This window comes from Serinus canaria, chromosome 3 (assembly GCF_022539315.1).
Source record: "Serinus canaria isolate serCan28SL12 chromosome 3, serCan2020, whole genome shotgun sequence".
Taxonomy (NCBI): Eukaryota; Metazoa; Chordata; class Aves; order Passeriformes; family Fringillidae; genus Serinus; species Serinus canaria.
In genome coordinates this window covers 86,469,183-86,491,301 of record NC_066316.1, presented here as the reverse complement: position 1 = coordinate 86,491,301, position 22,119 = coordinate 86,469,183, and the positions used below count along the sequence as shown (strand labels likewise).

At 36.4% G+C, this 22,119-nt stretch overlaps 1 protein-coding gene across 1 annotated transcript in view; it reads right to left on the bottom strand.

The window, feature by feature from the left end:
* Positions 1–19,363, bottom strand: part of EYS (eyes shut homolog) — a 700,331-nt gene extending 680,968 nt beyond the window's left edge. Inside the window, exons 1-2 of the mRNA XM_050973021.1 lie at positions 18,610–19,363; positions 16,354–16,467 (exon numbers count right to left, since the gene is read on the bottom strand). Of these exons, the coding sequence (XP_050828978.1) occupies positions 16,354–16,467; positions 18,610–19,363 (868 nt within the window). The remainder of the gene's footprint in view (positions 1–16,353; positions 16,468–18,609) is intronic.
* Positions 19,364–22,119: the final 2,756 nt, after the last annotated feature.

Sequence of the window (22,119 nt, the reverse complement as noted above, 5' to 3'; positions counted from 1 at the left end):
AGCTGTTGTGATTTTTACCACAAAGGAAATTTAAAAATAATATGCATCAATACAGAAGACTCAGTACTATCAGCTGTCAGATTCCCTGGAGGCTTCAGGAAAAACCCATTAGACAAGCAAGTTTACAAATATATTTTTAATTCATAATAGATGAGACACATCCTTGTTTAATATAGACTTTATGTCCTTCAGGGATAAAAAGTTACAATGAAATAGCTAGTTTGATTGTAAAACCTGTACATTGTACTTAGGAATCTGTATTTGTCAGCAGAAGGGAATCTGTATTTGTCAGCATACGCAAGAGAGAGACTTCCTGCTAAATCAAAATTTATATAATTGCTGGGCTATAGACTGTTCTTTGCCAATCATTATGTACATATTAGGATGTATGCCATTTATCATCAACTTTTGATCAAAACAAGAAGTGATTAAGCCTTCACATCAACATTGAAGAATTTAAGGACCTCATCCATCTTCACAGTACTGAAGAGCAAGAAGATGCTGAAAAGTAACTTAGATCTGTGCATTGCCACTGAATAACAGAAATCTGTGTGAGAATTCAGACAATATAACTGATAAAATATACATGGATAACAAAGAGATGAATTTGAGCTCTGTTTTGGCACATTAAAAACTCATCATTCATTATTTGAATTCAAGTATGTTCTACTCATTTTTTCAAAAACAGTTTTATGTAATGTGTAGAAGTTAAGAAACTTGCAGTCATCAGAATAAGCATCTGTTTTCTGTATGAGTCTGTATGAATTATTTTGATGATATAAAGTGACAGAATATAATTTTGACTACTGAGAAAAACAACACTGATGGATGTTCTTTTAAGAACAAATACAGTCATCCAGGTATCTCTATGTCAGGTTATAGACTGCTGCAACCTATATTCACTGTCCAGATAGTACATACAAACATGGCTGAAAAGAAGGCTGATGAAGAATAGCATGGGCATGCTGAAGATGAATCTGAAGTGGAATGGCAACTGTACCACCACAATGTATAAACCTAAAGGCTAAGAGTAATATGCTGTGTCAGAGAACTTATGTTCATATTTCTAAGGCCTTCAAGCAAAAATTGATTGAAAGAAGAGACTGCAGTGAAAAGTTCAAAATATTTTTAAGGTATTTCTTTTACTAATTAGCTACAAAATAGCATGATAATCTACAGTGGCTACAAATTATGATGCCTTCAAAAATGGGATTAATTTTTATAAAGAAGCCATAAAACTGAATTTTTCCATATTTAATTAGTAATGGCTCTAAAAACATGTCTAGAAACACAGGAAACAGTTTGAGATTTAGACTATTCTTAAGGAAATCTGGCACTATGGAGCTTTTGAGTGAGAGGGAGCTGAGAAAGAATGAGTAAAACTTAGAGATTAATAGCAGTTGGAGTGGTAGTGATGAGTAGACAAAACTGTCCAATTTTTGTGAAACAAAGTGTTTGTGGACTAGTCCTATTTTTATTTTAGAGATATGTTTTTAAAATATTCTTCTGGAAAAGCCTAGTAACATATAGGCTACAATTAATTTAGCTAAGCAAATATAACTACTACCATTTCCACCTGGATGTTGATGATGTGATTTAAATTTTTTTTTTTTAAGTCTGACCTATTATGTGAAGACAGTCAGCACAATATTAATTTGTGGGGATGAAGCCAAGTGAAATAACACATGTTTACATTAAGAAAATATTTACCTTGTCATCATCTGCTACTCAGCTGTTTTATCTCACATAGATGATAGGTAATTTGGTGTAAAGGCCTTTAACTGCAACTTATGAATTTGACACAGAGTCTCTTCTGCCAGGAAATGCTAATTTATTGATTTTAGTGCTGTGGAGAAGTCAGCAGTGACACCATTGCCTTTTACTTCTTATGGTTACCTTAGCAATTATATTACCATGTTAACCTTCTGTTATTATTCATTTCTTTATTTTATGTTTTACCTAGGGATATTAATTCATTTTGTGCTTCTTTATTAAAGATTATTTACTTCTTAAATAATTCTTAATTTATTGTAAAGCATCACCAAGTTCTTAGAAAATTCTTGGTTTCCTCTACAGCACTCTATTACAGTATTCTTTAGTTGTATAATTTAGACTTCTTTTTCAGTATTGCTTTCTCTCCAGTCATTTTAGCTGCAATTAACACTGCTGCTTCATATCTCATTTTTCCAATTAGTCTGCCTTGAGACTGCTATTGAGTGAGCTGAATTGCAAATACTATATGGTATTAGCAGGAGCACATTATACTATATAAAGCATATAGTTCAGCCTGGGGAGACACTGAGGGGAAACCTCATTGTGATCTTCTCCATCCTCATGTGGGGAAGTGGAATGGCAGGCACTGATCTCTTTATTCTTGTGACCAGTGACAGGACTTGAGGAAATGACATGAAGTTGTGTCAGGGGAGGTGTAGTTTGAACATCAAGGAAAGGTTCCTCATCCAGAGGGTGACTGGGCACTGGAATAGGTTCCCCAAAGCAGTGGTCACAGCACCAAGCCTGACAGAGTTCAAGCAGTGTTTGGACAATGCTCTGAGACACATGGTGTGTCCTCTGCAGGGTCAAGAGTTGGACTCAGTGATCCTGACTTGCAACTTTCAACTCAGAATATTTTATGATTCTATGATCCTGAAAATATAATGCAACTTGGTGGCAAAAATTTGCACTGGACATCTTAAATAAATCAAGCCAGAATGAGTAGTTCTTTTCTGATTGTTTAGTTGCTGCTTGTGCAGGAATGTAACAGCCTTCTATTGATACAAGCAGATTAAATTTGCTCCTAAGGAATATATGAACTGAAAAGCAATACGTGAGCTAAAAGGCTTGAACTGCAGAGCCCCATAACCTCTTGAAAATACTACATTGTATATTCACTTTCATAACAATAAACAAGCTACATTTTGGAAGACATGGGATCCTTTTGAACAGGCAGGGCAAAGGTATTATTTCCAGAATGAGGATTGATTTGGACTTTAAACCAGAAACCAACAGAGGAGAGAGAGGGTTACCAGCAGCCTATAAGGGAGTGACTGACAAGGTTGACTAGAGTCTGAAGTGATGTGAAAGAAAGGGAACACAAAACCAATAGACATGGCTTAAGCAAGACCACCTCCAACATTTGCATGGAAGCAAGGAAGTGCCTATAAAACACTATTATGGAAAAAAAAGATTGGTTTTGAAAATTAGCACACGAAAATGTTTTATTTCAGGTACCTCTGCACACAAAGAATAACATGAGAAACTGGTCATCTTTGTGCTGTTGTGGGACTATAATCTTGTTGGTATCAAAGAGACTTGGTGAAATGGCTTGTTTCATGAATGCTTCAGTGGAGGAACACAGGCTCTTCAGGATCAGCAGGGCAGACAAGGATGAGAAGTTGCTCTCTATGTGAGCAAAAACCAGAAATGTGGAGCTCCACCTGGGTATGGATGATAAGCTGACTAAGAGTTTATGTGTGAGGATGAAAAAGCAGAGCAGTAGAGGTGACAAGTGTCTGGCTGCTATGGACTGGCAGACCAGGAAGAACAAGTGGGTGGTGCCTTCTTTGGAAGGATGGAAGCAGCCTTGTGTTCTTGTGTAGAAGCAGTCTTGAGGACTTTGACCCCGTAGGGAACTTCATCTAGACTGATATCTGCTCAGGCGACAGCGTAGCAGGGCATAAGCAATCCAAGAGTTCCTTAAGGAGTGTTAATGACAACATCCTGACCCAAGTCATAGATGGGCAATGAGATGTTCTGGTTGACTTCATACTCACAAACAAGGATTTGCTAACTGGGGATTTAAGGGCTGAAGGCAGGCAGTCCTCCAAACAGTTCATGGTTTTAAATGATTCTCTTTTTTTTTTAACTCATTACAAGTATAAAATTTAACACATTTATTTCTTTAGTCTTTCAGATCACCGAAGTCTTCCTGCAAAATTTATTTAATTTTCCTTTTTCCTGAAGGAACATTCTAATTGGTATACTTTGCAAATTTCATTACTACCGCTTTAACTTCTTTACTCAAGTTGCAACCATTGTTGTCGTCACTGTTGATCATCTCTCATGCATATTTGCCCACCTCACTTTCCTAATAAGCAGTCTTCTCAATTAGGTGTTAATTTCCAAGTGTAATCACCTTTCTATGTGGGTGTCTGATACAGACCTATAAATTGCAATATTTGAACATGTATAGATGAATATCTTAATTGATTGCTACAGAGTTTTCACCAGAAATTCTTAATATTACACAAGGTGAACCTTATACATTTTCCTATGAAAAGCTGTAGTAAAATCTGTGGATATAGAATAGTTTAACATTGTAACACACATTTTTATAAAAACATAAGCAGTCAGGTACTATGATTTATATTGCTGTGCATAATATTTTTGCTATTTTAGGTCTAATCAATAAACCTTCCTTTTCATGAAATCTGAATTTTATTATTTTCTGTTGCTATGTCCTACATATTATGATACATCAATGGGATGTCTATCACACAACTCATTTATGCACACAAAATTCCAGTGAGGCTACAGTTTTCCAGTGAATAAGCAGGAATTCGTGTCAAAACACCTGAGCTGTATTCTTGTTTCCTATGATGTCCTGATGAGTGACTTAGGAGGTTCAGATATGGTTTCCAGGAATTCAGCTGACATTATTTCAGTCATAAAATCTTTGAAGAACATATATTTTTGCTTGCACAGTGACATACAAAAATGACTGGAGTTGCAGATAGAATTAATGTAAGGGTGATATCTTCTATTTTTTTCAATTTCACAGTATTCTATCTTATTCTATTTTTTACCTTCTCTGTATGAATTTCATAAGCTATTATTGTCAACTCACTGTGAAATAGTAACAGTAAACTTTTATTTTTGCTCATAAACTAGGGATTTTATTTCAAACTCCTTTCTTTTAGAAATTTGTCACTTGCTTAATACTGAGAATTTTAAACAGTCTTCCATTAAAAGTGGCAGTCACTTTATTGCCTATGTCAATTTCATTATTTCCTCCAGAATTTGTGTTCTTTCCAGAATGACTATTATTTCTAATATTTGTTTTGTCAGAGTTTGTGAGATTTCAGTATGCTCTCTCAGCTTTCATATCACCTTGTGGGTTTTATTTTTTTTCCTCTTAGTAAGTGTAATTTATAACTCTGTAAGTGAAATGGCAGCACAGGCAGAACCAAAAAAGAAATATTACATCTCTATTTTTTCATCAATATTAACCCAATATATTGCAATGTATGCTTTGTCTTCACCAATACAATTCTGATTGCTAAATATGAATAACGACCATTAAACCATGAGCAATGTCTGTCGTATTATCTACCTACCTGTCTATTCATCCATCACCCCCCTATCCAATCACTTCCATAAAAATGAATAGTGATATATTTTATGGACTTAATGGAGCCTTTGGCATGTGTCCCATTTCAGGCCCAGCATTGTGCTGAGGTGGAGCTCTTTTGTGCGTGGTATTTGCTGTGGTTTATGGTCAACAAAGAATGCCATATTTCAGCAGCTTTCATTCATCAGCCTCATTGACTACCCTAGATTCCCAGCCATAAGCAGTATTAAGAACACTCACTTTTGCTTGTTTGCAAAGAGTGTTTTTGGTTTTATTTCAACCCCTTCCATTCCTCGTATTTTTCATTACTTTATCTCTTCTTTTGTTTTCAGGTTCTTTTTTTTTTCACTTTGAATATTAATAATGAAACTTAAAATGTCTTTCTCCAAATCCTCATTTCTATTCAGTTTATTAGCTGATACCACCTTCTGAGCCTATCTTCTGTGAAGTATCACAAACACTCAACTCAGTTTTATAGAAACAAATCTCTTTTTCCTTTTTTTATTGCTTTGCTATTCCTCCACTATGTCCTCTTTTGTGGTCTCAAACTATCTTCTTAAATTATACAAAAATTATTAAATGTTGGCTTTAAATGCTTTGAGTTCTACACTGATTAGAGTTACATGAAACAGTCTGGATAATGTATCTGTAAAGGTTTGTTAAGAAAAGAAAATACATGGGTGCTTGTGGCCACATGGAAATGTTCTAGCTGTTTCCTACTGCTTGTCATAATTCATATATATAGATATATAGATTATTAAATAAAGATTATTCTTGTGGTGTGGGTTCAGTTTCCATTTGTATTGTTTTCCCTGTTGGTGTTGTTCTCCCCATCTTATAATGTTCTCCCCATTTTGCATCCCTAAGCCTATGTTGATGGTTCAGTCTTGGTTTCCCCCTCTCCCTGAAATGGTTCCCTCCTAGTCTGGGCATACTGCCAAGCCCTTGTCTCCACCCCCGTTTCCACGGTTACCATCCCTCTTGTTGCTTTTCCCCTCCTCCCGGGCCCTGTCCATCTCCCGGGGCCCTGCCCATTTCTCCAGAATCTTCTCCCTTCCTCACAAGGTGACTGGGCAGGTGCTCCGAGCCCCTCCCTAGCTCTTATATCATTAGTTCTCGCCCGTGTCAGTTATGTCCGATTCCCCGCCTCAGTTTCCCCCATTGGATCTTGTACCTATGTTACACCCCCTTCATATACTGCTGTGGCTCTTTGTTCCTGGCCTTTTCCCACCTGAATCCCCTGGCGATAATGAGACATTAAATCCCTGGATTGCACCAGGCAAGTTAAGACCCTCTTTTCTCTCAAGCTTCTCCGCTTTTGCCGCTCCTCTCGACATTGCTGCCCTGCCGAAGGTGCTGCCTGATGCCCCGGCGCATCAGGGTAGTGCCCCCAGCTGCTAGCTGCTGCTGTGCTCCCAGCTAGCCGGCACCGCCTCCCCCCCGCTCTCAGGGGAGTAAAGTGCACTCGACACAGCAGCGCGGCAGATTATTACTCTGGTGAGTTTTAAAGTTATGTGAGAAGCAACATTCTTTCCCAAAAGAATCTTTTACAGAACTGTCTACTTCATTAATAAATACTATTGGTGATATTCCCTTTCGTGAAGCACCTAGCAGATGTTAAAGCAATAAACTAAAATTAACAATTAGCTAGAATCTATGTCTACACATTTTCTCATTCCCAATTTCCCTATTTATTTACACCATTTGATTAATCCCCTTTTATATGCTAATGAATTGAAATTTTGAGTTTCTCCATCATATCTTAGGCATTTAGCTGAAACATGCAAATTACTATCTTGCTTACTGTGATATCTTTGTTGTTAGTGGAGAAATACACAATTCTAGAGCAGACCAAACAAGATCAAAATTAATGTCTCCACTGACTTCATATTAAGATTTAGCTAAAATCTGAAAAAATCACACTGTTGAAAACATACTGAAAATTTCAATAGTGACTCAGATGCTAAATATAATCAGTTGAGAAAGTGGTACATATGCAGTGATAAGCTTTTAAACATCAGTGCTTTTCATTGCAATCTATTGCAGACTAGACAGGTATGTAAAACTGAATAAGCAGAAGACTTAGGGAAGGGTACTGAACAGTTCAAAGCAGAGGTTTTGAAAACAAATAAGCACATCTGACTGCAGTGTGATGCACACAATTGACCAATTAATGATATAAAATTGTGTAACAAGCTCATGGAGCTGTCCATATCTTACAGCATATCTGGAAGTGTCTTTACAGTACATACAAGACCACATACAAAATAATTGATTCTGCAGGTGTTGTGCTTCAGAACTGCATATGCAGATTGATCACTCTGGTATCCAAAAATGTACCTAAATGTTGTCCTGTTGTCCTTAAGGAGAATTTTATTTAGTATTTGGTCTGAAGCCTTTCTGACTCATTGGTCTCGTTACACATTTCCAATGCCTGTTTAAAATATCAATAAATAATATTTCATATAAGTAGACTCAAAATAATGTAGGTAATTTTACCTTCTTCAAAAAAAATTAGCATCTGGGTTTTTTTCCATCTGTCATTGTCTTTTCTTGATATACTAAAAGTATTAATACACTTGTACTCAGTGCCATTCTGAGTGCTCTTCCCTTTCTTAGGCCTCACTTCACTCCATTCCAGACTGCTACACACCTGCAGGGAAATACCTGCTCCACAACAGCTTTCACCACCAACTGCAAGGGAATATCTGCTCTGGCACCTGCAGCACCTCCTCCCCCTTCCTTTACTGGTCTTTAAAGGTTTCCCACTTTTTTTGACTTTATTCCTCTATATGTGTGCAGCATTTTACCCTTTCTCAAGTACATTTCACCCAAGGTGCCCCTACCCCTGCTGTGGGCTTAGCCATGACCTGTAGTGGTGGGTGGGAGCTGGCTGGAACTGCAGCTTGAACTAGGCACTCTATATGCTGATAAATATGGCTAAGCATCCTAAAAACAAGGGATTGAGTCTAGATTACTTTTGAATATCTTATCCTCTTATATTTTTTTTTTATTTATTTTGCATCCTCTAAAATAATAGTGGTATAAAGTAACAGCCTCTTCTTTTGAGCATATGAAAACTCTTCGTAAAGATGGTGTTTCCTTTTCTCCTGATCAAATGAGACCTTAGAATAATATAATCATAGAATATGCTGAGTTGGACCCATCTGGATCACTGAGTTCAATTCCTGGCCCTGCAAAAGACAGCCCAGGGATCACACTGTGAATCTGAGAGTGAGGTGCAAACATTTCTTGATCTCTGTCAGGCTTGGTGCTGTGACCATGTCTCTGGGGAGCCTGTTCTAGTGTCCAATCTTTGGGTGAAGGGCCTTTTCTTGCTATCCAACCTAAACCTCCTCTGACTCAGGTTCAGGCCACTTCCTCAAGGCCTGTCACTGGACATGAGAGAGAAGAGATACCTGCTCCTCCTCTTATACTCACGAGGAAATTGTAGATTACAATGAGGTCTCCCGTCAGTCTACTCTTCTCCAGGCTGAACAGACTGAGTGACATCAACCCCTCCTCATACAGCTTCCCCTCAAGACTCTTTACCATCCTCACGGCCCTCCTTTGGACAGCTTTTTGTATTCATCTGCACTAAAAGCTGTAGTTGCATCACCTGATGCACTGTTATTCCCACTCTTTTTGCTTTAAAAGGTTTTATAATGTTGATTTCCTGTTTTCTATCATACATGGAATTTGATTCTGATCAGATTAAGAATAGTAATAAAAAATTTAATTAATTATGCCTACATCTGAAATAGCCATCAGTTTTGTGCTCTTTTTACATACTGCTATGTATTTTAGCACTTCACAGGTCCTGTTATTTTCCAAAGTCTAAATTTAAGGTAAACATAATGTAAAGTTTCTTCAGGAAGGTCTGTTTTCCAGAAAACCTTTGTATAACTGTCAATTATATAGTCATAAAGAGTGTTAAGATATTAACCACATCTTTCCAATTCATGCTTTTGAGAACTCACAGTAATATTTGACATAATAAGGCCTTTATCAACAAGCATCTCTTTTAATTCACAGAAATAAAAGTATTTAAAATCACTTATGCAAAAATATAATTTAAATAGGTATTTTAGTCCAAAGCACGTCATCAATGTCAAGTGAAATAATTCTTTCAGCATACCTGATTTATTTCTAAGTTAGAAAAGAAAAAGATGCCTGAATTATCAGAATGAAAAAGAAGACACAAGAAAAACAACATGAAATTTTTAGAGTATTTAAAGTATAAAAGAGTAAATGGGCCTGACCTTATTAGTTAAACTTAATCTATTTAATTTCTTTCATAACATACAGACCTTTTGCATACTTGAATGCATTTGCTATGGAGTAATTTGCAAATTAAATTTAAAGATAGGATATTGACTGTTCAGTTGTATAACTCTGCAAAGTCATAATTAATGAAACTATGATACTGTAGTCATCACCAGTTGATATTTGTGCTGAGATTCTTCAGCGTCTTGTCTGACTGGAACTGTGGGTTTTTAAGAAATAGGAATTCTTCCCAGCAATATCGAGGATTGCAAATGGTACTTCATTATACAGATCTTGGATACAGGTCTTTTTACAGCATGACAAAATGAACAATGTAATGATCTGATGAACAGATGGGTATCATTAGCTTGCAATCAGTTTTGATGCTATAGTGAGGCCTCAGAGATTGCCTAATCTTCCCAACCGTTCTCATTTTCTTCCTTTTCCTTTTCCTTTCCCTTTTCCTTTTCCTTTTCCTTTTCCTTTTCCTTTTCCTTTTCCTTTTTCCTTTTCCTTTTCCTTTTCCTTTTCCTTTTCCTTTTCCTTTCCCTTTTCCTTTCCTTTCCTTCCCCTTCCCCTCGCCTCCTTTTTCTCCCTCCTTCCCTTCTTTCTTTCCCCTCCCAGTCTTCCTTCAGCTGATATAGCTCAACTACCTACTGAATTTATCTCACAGACCCAAAGTCTATAAAACAAGTTAGATGTTGGCGCCTTTAATAACGTCAGTGTCACATTTAACTTTTTGGGGTATCTAGCTGAGAAACAGACTTGTGCTAAATGAGATGAATCTGCCGAGCTTTACAAGCTCAAACCCAATATTTCTGACAACTTTTTGCATGGAAGACCACGATATGGGTTTACAGGCTTAGCCATTCTGCTCAAAGTGTGTGTTAATGATGATGGAATAGTATCTTTGAACAGGCTGACTTTTGCTCATTTAGGGCCTAAGAACACCATGATAAAGTCCTGCCATCCCTACCTAAGTAAGACTAAGGCATTTGCTGTCCTGTGAACAGGAAACACACCTCAGGATTTTATTTTACTCCAGAGTCTTGAGTTGCTCAGTATCGTGTCCCAAGCGTCTTCTCGCAAATGTTATTAGATGTCATTATTTCATTAGAGGATGAATAGCTCTTTCAATCATAAACCATCAGAAATGTGTAAGAACTACAACTCCAACAGCAAGAAGTTGTTTTTTTTCTTTCTTACAACTAGTTACACTTACTATGTTCTGTGTTTCAAATAAGCATAATACTAGCAGATAACTAATCAAGTGGAAAAATGTTAGTGCTTTCTTTAGCTGCCAGAAGGAGAGTGTAGAAAAATAGGAAACTCAGGGGGATGAAATTATTTGGGTATTTCACTACCATAGACATTCATTCCTCAGAGTTTCAGTCACTTTAATATCTTCTGCAGATTATTTTTACTTCTGTGTTTAGTATTATCAGTATTTATTAGCTAATAGCATCTGTAAATATAATACATCTTTTCTCACTGTCTTTTGCAAGATCATGCATAAGCATTACTTTGTTTTTGTTGAAGAACTATAAAAAGAATGTAATAGAAATTTAAGAATAACTTGTGAAAATATCCAGGGAAGGACAGATATCCAAAAACTACTGAGACTTTCTGTCTGTAAGGAAATGCGAAAGATTATCAGTCTGATTTGCAGCCTGATAATACAATCCTATATGCATATATCTTTCATGGGTTAGAATATAAGAACTCCACTTAATATATTGGAGGTGCTGTAACTTTACAAGAAATTCATCCATTTAATCTATGTAGTGTGATTACTCTAATGATTTAATGTAGTTAAGATTCGGCAAGAATTACATTGCTTCTCCATACTAAAATAGCACAATAATTTATTTTAAAAAATAAAATTAATTTAATTGAAATAACCCTCAAAAGTTTATCCAGTTATAATTTCATTGCAAGGTATGATATTAACAATCTTGATGTGAAAAAATTCCTTCCCTGGAAAAGAATATTTCATAAACTTATTCATATGCAGAAAAGTAAGTTACAAGAGTCATGCATACCTGGTGTTTACCCAGAGTAATTATACTCATCAGTTTTAAAGTGCTATCAGATATTCACTCATTACCTTGTTGAGTTTATATAGTCAATAAATATGACAATTACTTATAATTCAATGTAAATCTATTAATAAAAGGGAAAAAAGATTATGAAAAATGGAAAGGTTATCAACATTAGCATGAAGTTTTCAAATATAGACTATGGAAGTGTGTAATGAAATCATGCCACAAGAGTACAGTTGAGAAAACTTTAAACCACTTAGGTCAGACAACTTAATTCACGTCATTGGTGCAGTTTTGACAAAATCCTTTCAGGAATACCTTTGTCACTAGCTAAAATGAATTAATCTGCATCATGTCTGGAAGAGAAAATACTAGTGGTAGAATTATCTAGCACTGAAGTGAAAACATATACATGTAGACTAAGATAACCCCTTGATTGATAGGTGAGAAACTTCCAGTGTGAATGAAATACTCCTCTCAATGAATACTACAAAATGCTGATGACTTGGTGCAATTGTTGTGCCCTCCTGTTGAGGGAGATGAATGGATTTGACCAAGAGGTGCACTGGAAAGCTGAGCATAATACCAAAGTAAAACATAGATAGTAGAAAAGCGTTTTACATAATGTTTTTAAGGGCATTATTAAGAATCCTTCAGGTATTAATTTGGGCAATGAGCATTTGTACTAGACAAATTTAACTATTAGGCTGTTAAAACAGTTATTGTGCAAACAATTCTTTAACAGACCCTTTTAAACTAAAGCACCTTGATGATGGAAGCTCTAGCATAGTGGCTTCAAGCAAAACCACTTCATTCTCATAGTATGTCTGGTCCCTCAAGTGAGGAGGGAGCTCATTATAGTCTGCAAAGAGGTCAATTAGACCATTGGGGAAGGCAGGAAATTCAAGTCTCTAATACAGGAATGCGTGAAAAAAACTCAATCTCAAGTGCTCTACAAAGGTTTGTTTTATAATCAGTCCCATCTTCCCACCTAATGAGCAAAACCCCACACAGATTCAACAAAACATATTCAAATGGAAAACTACTTCTCTTAATCCACTAAATGTTATCTAGGGTAAGCATACTGAGCAGTACCATTATAGAGGTAGCTAAGATGTTGTTTCCTGTGGGTTGTGAATGAGTCCCATTAGAACAGAACAGTAACATCCATCAAAATTGTTGGGACATCCTCTCTGTATAGACACTTGCTCTGGTGGACTCTGGAGCCTGGAGAACCTCCTTCCCAGCTGCTAAATCCCAGTTCAGTCAACCCAAAGACCTGGGGATCCCATCCATACAATGATTGCAACTGCTGCTTTCCTGTTTGCAGGCTCAGCCAGCAGCCAAGGTGAACATGGATGCCAGAGATGCACACATGCAGAGGACACTAATGCAGCCAGCTACATAGACTACCCACAGATAAGGCATTGCCTTTACCAGCATCCACCCAGAACTCACATAAAACATATGTACAAACAGCCAAATTTTAGTCTTTGACTGATAAGGATGGAAGTTTGCTAGTAAAGATACACAGCCCCTTACCCTTTGTTTCAAAAGGACCAACACATTTGTGAATCCATTCAACACACAGCCCCTTATCCTCTGTTTCCCAAAGACCAACATTTTTATGAACCCTTTCAATAGCAGTGTGGGACCTCAGCTCATCTCATATTAATGCCCAGATCCTGTGCCTCCTACTCAACAAACAGTCCTGCTTGAAGGGTGCTAATGAATTGCACAGGCACACAGACACACACGCACATGCACATCTGCACATACACTCAGAGACTAGCTTAGGGGAAAATATAAACATTTTATCTTCCAAGTGGCTCTGTCCAGTGCACACAGGCCCTAGCCCCCTTGCTCCCCTCTTCATTTGCTGATGCTGTGGCTGTCACCTGCTCAATTGACACTAGGCATGTGAGCTACCATCACCCAGAGTCTGATGCCTTTTGCTGGCACAAAATTGACTCTCTTCAGACATACACTCCTACAATCTGTGCTCTCCCTTCAGCTTGCTGATGCTGAGACCCTCCTTTACTCCAAATGCTGGCACCAAAGTTATTAGGACCACTACCACCAGTGGTCTAACTCAAATTGCAGACACCAAATTCAGCAATTTTTTCTTTCCAGTTCTGGCATTGGAACCTTAGAACACATAGTTGGGGAGAGAGTGAGATTATATGGAAAGAGAGTAAAGAAAATATTTAATAAAAAAAATCTGAATCACTACAGTGATTCAGTGCAGGTCTCAGTCAGACAAGAGTACTGTGCAGCAAGTTCTTACACACTACCAGCCTGTTTTTCCCTCCTTCCTCTCTGCACCCACCCTGTCTTTGTTTTAACCATCTTCCCTTCCTCTAAATGCCTCTTAATAATTGTAAGGGTGCAAATTCTGGTATGAATTGGAGTATTCAGTCATAAGAATACTGACAAACTTAATGCAAGCTATTTCCTGTTATGCTAAAACTCGTCCGTCAGTAAAGAGAATTTTGAGAGCTCAGTGAATGAATGAATCACTTAATAAAAAAGAAAAATATATCATTGAACTGAGAATTTACTTTGCTTGTTTAATAGACCCATTCTATCCTTGTGAACATTGTTATGTTCTTGGACGCAGCAATCTTTACTTATTTTGGATAAATGCTTTCAGAGCATTTTTATTTTATTTACTTCCAATCAATATTGAGTAACACATATTTTCATTGAGATCCTGTGAACTAGTTAGTGTCTTGACTCATTTTAGGAAAAAGAGAAAACAAAGTTAACAAAATCTTAAACCTAATGTGCACAATATTGTTTGTTTGTTTTGTTTTCTGTGTGCAAGTTCAATATCAAGACAGAAGAATGTTTTGAATTTTCTGCCAATTTCACACAATAAAAATAGCATTCAAATTGCATGATTGGTAATTACACAACTCACCTTGGCTGAGACTACAATACAGCTGCAATGGAACAACAATAGGAAAATGCCTGTTTTCCTAGAAAAAAATCTTTTTCACATAGTAGTATTCTTTTAGGTAGCTATTTCTAAAATTGCCTTTGTGCTAGCAAACACCTTTATGCAGGACCATAGGAAGACATGTAGACTTAAACCACCACATTTGATTAGTAAATAATTGTAAAATTATACTGTGTGTTAGTCAATCAGTCCTGTTATACTACAGAACCAGAAAAAATTGTTAAAATCCTTCTCCTCCTAAGATACTTATTCTTAGAAACAAGAAATTATTCCCCATTTTCTTTTAGATAAGTGGACAATAAAAAGGCAGCTAGTAACACTCATAGTCTCCTTTTTTCTTTCTCAATCCTTACCAGCTGTTGAAGAGTAGATTGCAGACTATCTTGCCCTCCAGTAGGTCAGAATATTAAACCATTTTCATGTCATTATGGATATGTATTTACTACATCTGGAAAGTTGTTTCTCCTGTCTCATTTCTCCCATCCCTCACTATGTCAAAATTGCAAGGATTAAAAAAGATTTTCGTAGGGAAAATTTCAGAAGTGATGTGCCTACACAATTTGTGTGAAACCACAAAGGTAAGTGTTCTAAAAAGATATGGACCATGAGGAGGTGGAAAACCAGTTCTAGAAAACTTTACTAATGGATTTTTTTTTTTTTAATAAAAAGAGGGAGGTTTTTTATTAGTTTTCACAGAATTAGGCTGACCATGATGCTTCTATAGTAAAAGAAAGGGAAGAAAGGGAGAATAGCAAAGAGACTTACTAGGAATTTAGAATTCAGCAGGTCTATCCCATTTTTTTAAAATATATTTCAATACAGACTTAATTAAAATATCGACAAGAATCTTCAGTCTTTCACTATGAAAATAAAGACTGGCTCTTTGATTCCTCTAACTTCACTATGTTTTGGGGTTTTTTTAAACTCTTCATTTCAATTTAATTATTTCTTTATATTCTGAAATTGACAAGATAAGTGATGCTTCCAAGAAAGAGACATTTTGAAAATGTTACTGTCTTTGGATATTCACGAGCTAGCTTTATACTTAGCTTCTTCTTCAAGAATGTTCTTCTGAGTGCTACTACATTTTTCACACCCATACAATGAACTTCTGTAGTGAAGCACAAGAATAAATCATTTTTCACTGCTATCCTAATCCTCCAAAAAAGTGTTTACAAGAGGATGGTTTTAGATACATTTTTTCAGTCAGCTTTTCTTATGAAAACATCTGATTTGTCCTATATATAATAAATAAACCAATTATATTCTTTCTTTTCATCAAGTTGCACCCGTAAAATATTACATAATTGACTCTTTAGATCATTTCCATCTTATATTTCTAGTACATCTACAAGAGGATATTGAAATTAGGAATATAAATGTATTCAAATTCATCCATCCAGGAAGAGTTCTGATTCTTGATAACTCTGTATTTGAGAACTAGGGAGTCAGTGATTAAGTCTTCCTCTGTTATACTGCCAATAGAAGAAAGATACTTGTGGATGGCATCTGATTATGAAAAGCTTTTATAATTTATATGGTTTTACTTCAGTACATGAGTAATTTGGAAGTCTGACTTCTATATTTTACAAAGACTATTTTTACACAATCTAAGGATATGGCAATCTGTGCAATAATCATCAAAAATAACTTTTCTATTAGAACAAAATTTCATACATTACTATAACAGATAAAATTATTATTGTAAGACAGGAAAAAAAGGTGTTTCCTACCTGTAAAGCCCTTGTCACACTCACAAAGAAAAGTGTTTGGAGTAACGTTGATGCAGTTACCATTGAAACATGTGGATGGCTGGCATTGTCCAACTATTTCTGTGCAATTTTTACCTGTGTCAAAGGAATAATAGGATCATTATTTAGTAAATATTTAGGGAGTTTGGTAAACGTTTTATAAATGTCAAATTTATAGCTACAAAATAGACAGGCAAATGGATAGGAAGGTGTTTGTGTCAACATTGTTCATTAGTTTGCACCAGACTTACTGAACTTCTAAGGCAAGTCAGAAAGATGTTAATCTACTTTTGTGGTCACATACTGTGCTTAACTTCATCTAACAGACAGCTACAAATTCACATATACCTTAAAATGCAGAAGTGCTACTAGAACTGTAGTATTTATTTCTTTTTAACATGAATTTAGCTTACAGTTTCTTTCTGCATTGAGAACAAAAGGTGTTCTTAGGTGGAGTGGAAGTGTGAGAATTTTTTAAACATGCAGCTTTCTGGAAATTACAATTCCAGGTATAAGCTGTTAATGCTATTATAGCATACAGGTCTAAATACAATTTAATTATGCTTACCTCTTGAATTATTACCATGACATTATTCATACGTCAAAAAGAGTTCAAATTTCTAATAGACTTTATGTTATGGGAGGCACTTTTTCCTCCCTCCCTTACTCTTGTGTAACCCTGCCCATAATATATGGTGATTTAGTCTCCTAATTCTTCTTATTTTCATATTTATGAGACCAGTATTGTTAGATGATGGCATAACCTAAAACTTTCTCATATAGGCTAAAAAAATGTTTTAAGCATTTCTTGTTGATAGGATTAAGCATGATGATTGCTTTTAACTGAATTGCTTGCAATTTTTTTCATTAATTTGAGTTCAATTAGTACCAGACACTTTTAGTACTGTTATTTTCACAACATTTTACACAGCCTTCAGTAATGATAAAGAAAATATAAAACATACTGCATATCATCAATGTTTTCCACTATCTTATTACACTGTTCATAATTATAAAAAAAATTTCTCACAACATTGACTTATTCATACCTGCATAATCTTCCATTGGCAAATGCATTAGTAACCAAATTATTATGCACTTTGAAAAGCAATTAAAAATAAATTACAGCAGTCTTTATGCAACATAAGCTTCATTTCTATGAAGTGTATTCTATGAACCTCACTCATTCCTAAGCCATCAGCTGTGCTTCATAGCATAACATCCCTCTTGTGAGATCATAGAAATTCAGTCCCACAGGGGAACATTTCAAGAATTCTGCTCCACAAGCACAGAAAGAGCTACAATGATTCTTTTTTGATGAGAATAAATGTTTCTGGTACTTTCTAAAACATACCCAATCGCTATTGGTCTGAATGCAGGAGCAACATCCCCACAATTTACTTAATCCAATTTTTTTTCCTACATGAAATAAAGGTAATGATTAGATAAGAGCTTAGCCAGTTATGTTGTATTCTCTGTAATTGAAACCCAAATTCAGTTTATCCAATGAGTTTGGGGTAAGTGCTATAATATTTCCTAGGAGGATTACTTTATTTTTGTTTTTTCATTTGTGACATATTTTATTTGATAATAACAGTATGTTTAACAAATTGCCTTTGAAAACAACTTTAAGGGACAGAACAATCTGGAAGAAAGTTCTAAGTATTTTATTTTGCTTGTTCTTCTAAGTTAAGGTTTGACCTTTCAGTTAAACTGAATTTTGATTTAAAAAAAATCACTAATGTAATCTGAAAAGTCTTTAAATGAAAATGGAGGGGAGTTCTGAATGATTGAATGAAATCATTATTCATTTTAACAAAATCACTCTTTTTCACCAGTTTGGTTAACCAGCTATTTGAGGGGGACCTTACTCCAAATGAGGTTGTTTTTCGGTCTCAGAACCTGAACTGCAGAACAAAAAAAGTAAACCAGTTACTTCTATAAGTCAAGAAGCATTTGTTTATATCTCATGCTTAAGCCGGAAAGAAGCATGATAAGAACTTATTCTGTTTTTCCTGACAATGTATTTATGACTGTCTGCAAGTACAATCTGTCTTCAAATGCCTGCACAGTCTCCCATAAGGGACACCATGTAAAAGTGACCCTGCGGGTATGGTAGCAGCCATGGGTAATCAAATGATACAAAAGTCTTTCTAGCGTTGTTCGTATTGTTTTATCATCTGTTAAGAAAAGTGTATGATCTATATAATGTTTACCCTTAGAGGAGAAAAGAAATACCTGAGAACTTTGGAGGACACGTGCATTCGTAAGAATCTCCAGAAAGCTCTGATTTCTCAGTGCAGGAGGCATTGTTGTGGCAAGGTTTAGTGGAGCATACATCAAACTTCTGGCAGAACGTTCCAGAGTAGTGTGAGAAACAATGGCAATTATATGTTTTCTCCCAAAGGTGGCTTAGACATCTTCCATGCCCAGAGCACAGTGGTGCACCCAGAGACTGTTGGCAAAGCTGCTGCTTCACGGTAACATTCAGACGAAGGCCCATGTTGCACAAGAGCGGACCTCTCTTGTGAAGTTCTGCAAAGTAGTGAGTTCCAACACCGAGCCAGTTAGGGTCCACTTGGTGCAGTCCTCTTATCTGGCAAACAAAAATCAACTGGTCTTGAAGAAAGTCAGCTTTAGGGCAGTTAATAAATTCTTCCTTGGAGACATTTACCAGATTCATTCCATAAGACTGAAAGGACGGCTCAGAGGAGATGAAGAGACCATCCCCTAGTTGAAGCTGTAAAGGGCATATCTGAGGGATACTGAGGTTGTGTTCTTCAGAGATTTCACCACTAATACTTTTATTCATATTCCAACATTCAGTGTAAAAGTCTGAACAGACATTTTCCCTTGGTGTCCATTTTATTACAGTAGGTTTGGGTTCTGTTCTCCATTCAGTAATCATTTTTCTCTCACATATTACCTGCCCACTGACAATGCAAAGTTGAAAAAAGCACACTACCATGCAAAATGCTGATTTCGTAGTCATCATTTCACCTGACCAATGAAAGTCTCCTTTCAGATATCCTTCATTACTGAAGATAACTTCAGAACACTTGCTCCTTAAGGTTCACATCTATTTTCCATGGCACCCTAGGAATTCAAACAGAGGTAAATATTTCTGTTTTCACCCCAAATACAGTTGAATATTAAAACCACATTACATAAAAGAAAACGTACAACAAATCAAGTGCAACATCTAATTAGTGATTGGAAATTGGAATAAGTCAAAGGAACCAATCAGAACTCCAACACTGCAAAAAAGGTCAATTTTTTCCTATTTTTATTCTTGCTAAAAATTTGATATTTATTTACTTTCAATCTCTAGTGTACTTGTGTGCACAAGAGATTGAAGGTGTACTCTTCATATTCCTTCCCTCTGATGATAAAATTAATGGTAATAAAATTAAGATATGGAATCTGAGGCAAAACGAGGAACTAAACAGGAACATCTAAGATTTAGTAATAAACTTTAACCATTATTATTTTTCTGATAATCATTTAACAGTTTATTATAAAAGTAGATATTCCAAAGATGTAGGTCTGAGAATATTTGCTTTTTAAAGAAAACATGCAACCACTACTCAACTCTTTTCTTTTCTTATACATTTAACAAAACCCTTCATTAAATCCTTACTTTTCAAAGAATATATTTGAAGATCAAATGCCCTTAATCATATGCTTGAGATTTTTATTTATTTCAGTCAAAGATGATAGATTACAGAGTCCTCCAGGACTATATAATTTATAGACTAGCCTTTTCTGTCCCTTGAATATATCTAGCAAATTTTATTGCATTGAGATGAGTGATTACAAAAATAAGACCAAAATAAGATTATGAAGCTTTTGGCTAGAGTCATAATGAAAATGATGAAAACCCAATATTATGTTAAATACCTTAGAAATGTTCCATAGCTTTGCATCAGTAATACCTTAATTTGTCTTAAATACAAAGCTATTTCTCTCTTTTAGTCTTTTTTCCCTTCAGGATCCTTTTCTGACACTCTCAGATATTTATATTCCCCTTTAAGACAGTGGCCGCTAAACTAATATTTACAAATGAGAAAGTTATTGTAAGGAAAATTTATCTTACAAGGGAAGCCATTCAATGTAAACAAACAATAGCATTTAAAGTTTGAAATTTGTTCCCATTGCTTTCATTTTTGCACAGTGTGTGTAAAAATAACGTAGATGCATATTTTTCTACACCTACACACATGTAGTTTTATTGGGTTTGCAAGGCCTGGTTTTGGTAGTGGGAGAGTTAGAGGGATGGCTTTCTCAATGTCCAGCAGAGCCAATGCCAGCCAGCTCCGAGATGGACATGACAGTGGCCAATGCTGGGCCAATCACAGAAATGGTGGTAAGACCTATGAGATAAAAGTTTTAAGAAGAAGAAGTTATTGTGCTGTTGCAACTGCAGCCAGAGAAGAGCAGAGTGTGAAAATGTGAGAGGAACAGCTCTGCAGACTCCAAGGTCAGTGCAGAGGAAGGGGCAGGAGGTGCTCCAGGTACCAGAGCTGAGATTCCTCTGCAGCCCCTGGTGCAGCCCATGGTGAGGCATCTGTGCCCCTGCAGCCCATGGATGGCCATGGGGACACAGAGATCCACCTGCAGCCCTTGAAAGAGACCCATGTGGAAGCTGGTAGATGCCTGAGAGGAGGCTGTGAACTTGTAGGACATGCAGGACATCCATGCTGGAGCAGGATCCTGGCAGTGATCTGCAGACTAGTGGACGGAGAAGTCCATGCTGGAGCAGGTTGCCTGGTAGAACTTGAGACCCTGGGAGGAGCTCATGCTGCAGCAGCCTATTCCTGAAGGACTGCACCTCATGGAAAAGTATCCCTCACTGCAGCAGTTTGTAGAGAACTGTTGTCTGTTGGATGGACTCACATTAGACAAGTTTGTGGGGAACTGTCTTCCTTGGGAAGCTCCCCATCCTGGAGCAGAGGAAGGACTCCTCTTCTGGAGCAGCAGCAGAATCAGCTTGTGGTGAACTGACCATAATCCTTACTCCCTGTCTCCCTGTGTAATTTTACTTCTCGTTATTCTGCTCTGTTTTTTTTAGTAATAAATTCAATTAATATCTCTAATTCAAATGTTGTGCCCATGACTGTGTCTGGGAAGTGATCACTCTGTCCTTATCTCAAGTCACAAACCCTTCATTATATTTTCTCTCCTCTGTCCACTGTGGAGGGAAGTGATGGAACAGTTTTGGTGGGCTCCTGGCATCTACCCAGGGTCAACACACTGCACCGGTTTATTGCAAAAGGGCATGTGGATTATGATGCAACAGTATGTGATTTCCTTAAATGTCCTCATTTTCCCCAAAGTTCTTCAAGGGTATTTCGGTCCATACTCTGGACTAGGCTGAAAGATCAGAGAACTTTCAAAGGACAAAGAAAAGATACTATTTGTGGAAACCTTTAGTTGAAGAATTTAAAAAAAACAATGATATGACAGCAATTATAGGATAACATTAAAGGGTCATATTCAGTCTCTCCTATTTCTATGTAATTTGGGATGAAAACATCTAAAATGTAGCTATGTCCTATTAGTGATATGCTGAACATGTGAACCTGTCCCAATGACCTTCGTGCAGCAGAGTGGCCAGAACTGTTTAAGATACCAGAAAAGCATGGACTATAACAAACTAATAGTAATGACAGGAGACTTGGAGTTAAGAATATTAAACTCAAAAAGGGTATAAACTATATTTAACCCTTCTATCAGAATAGTTTTGAT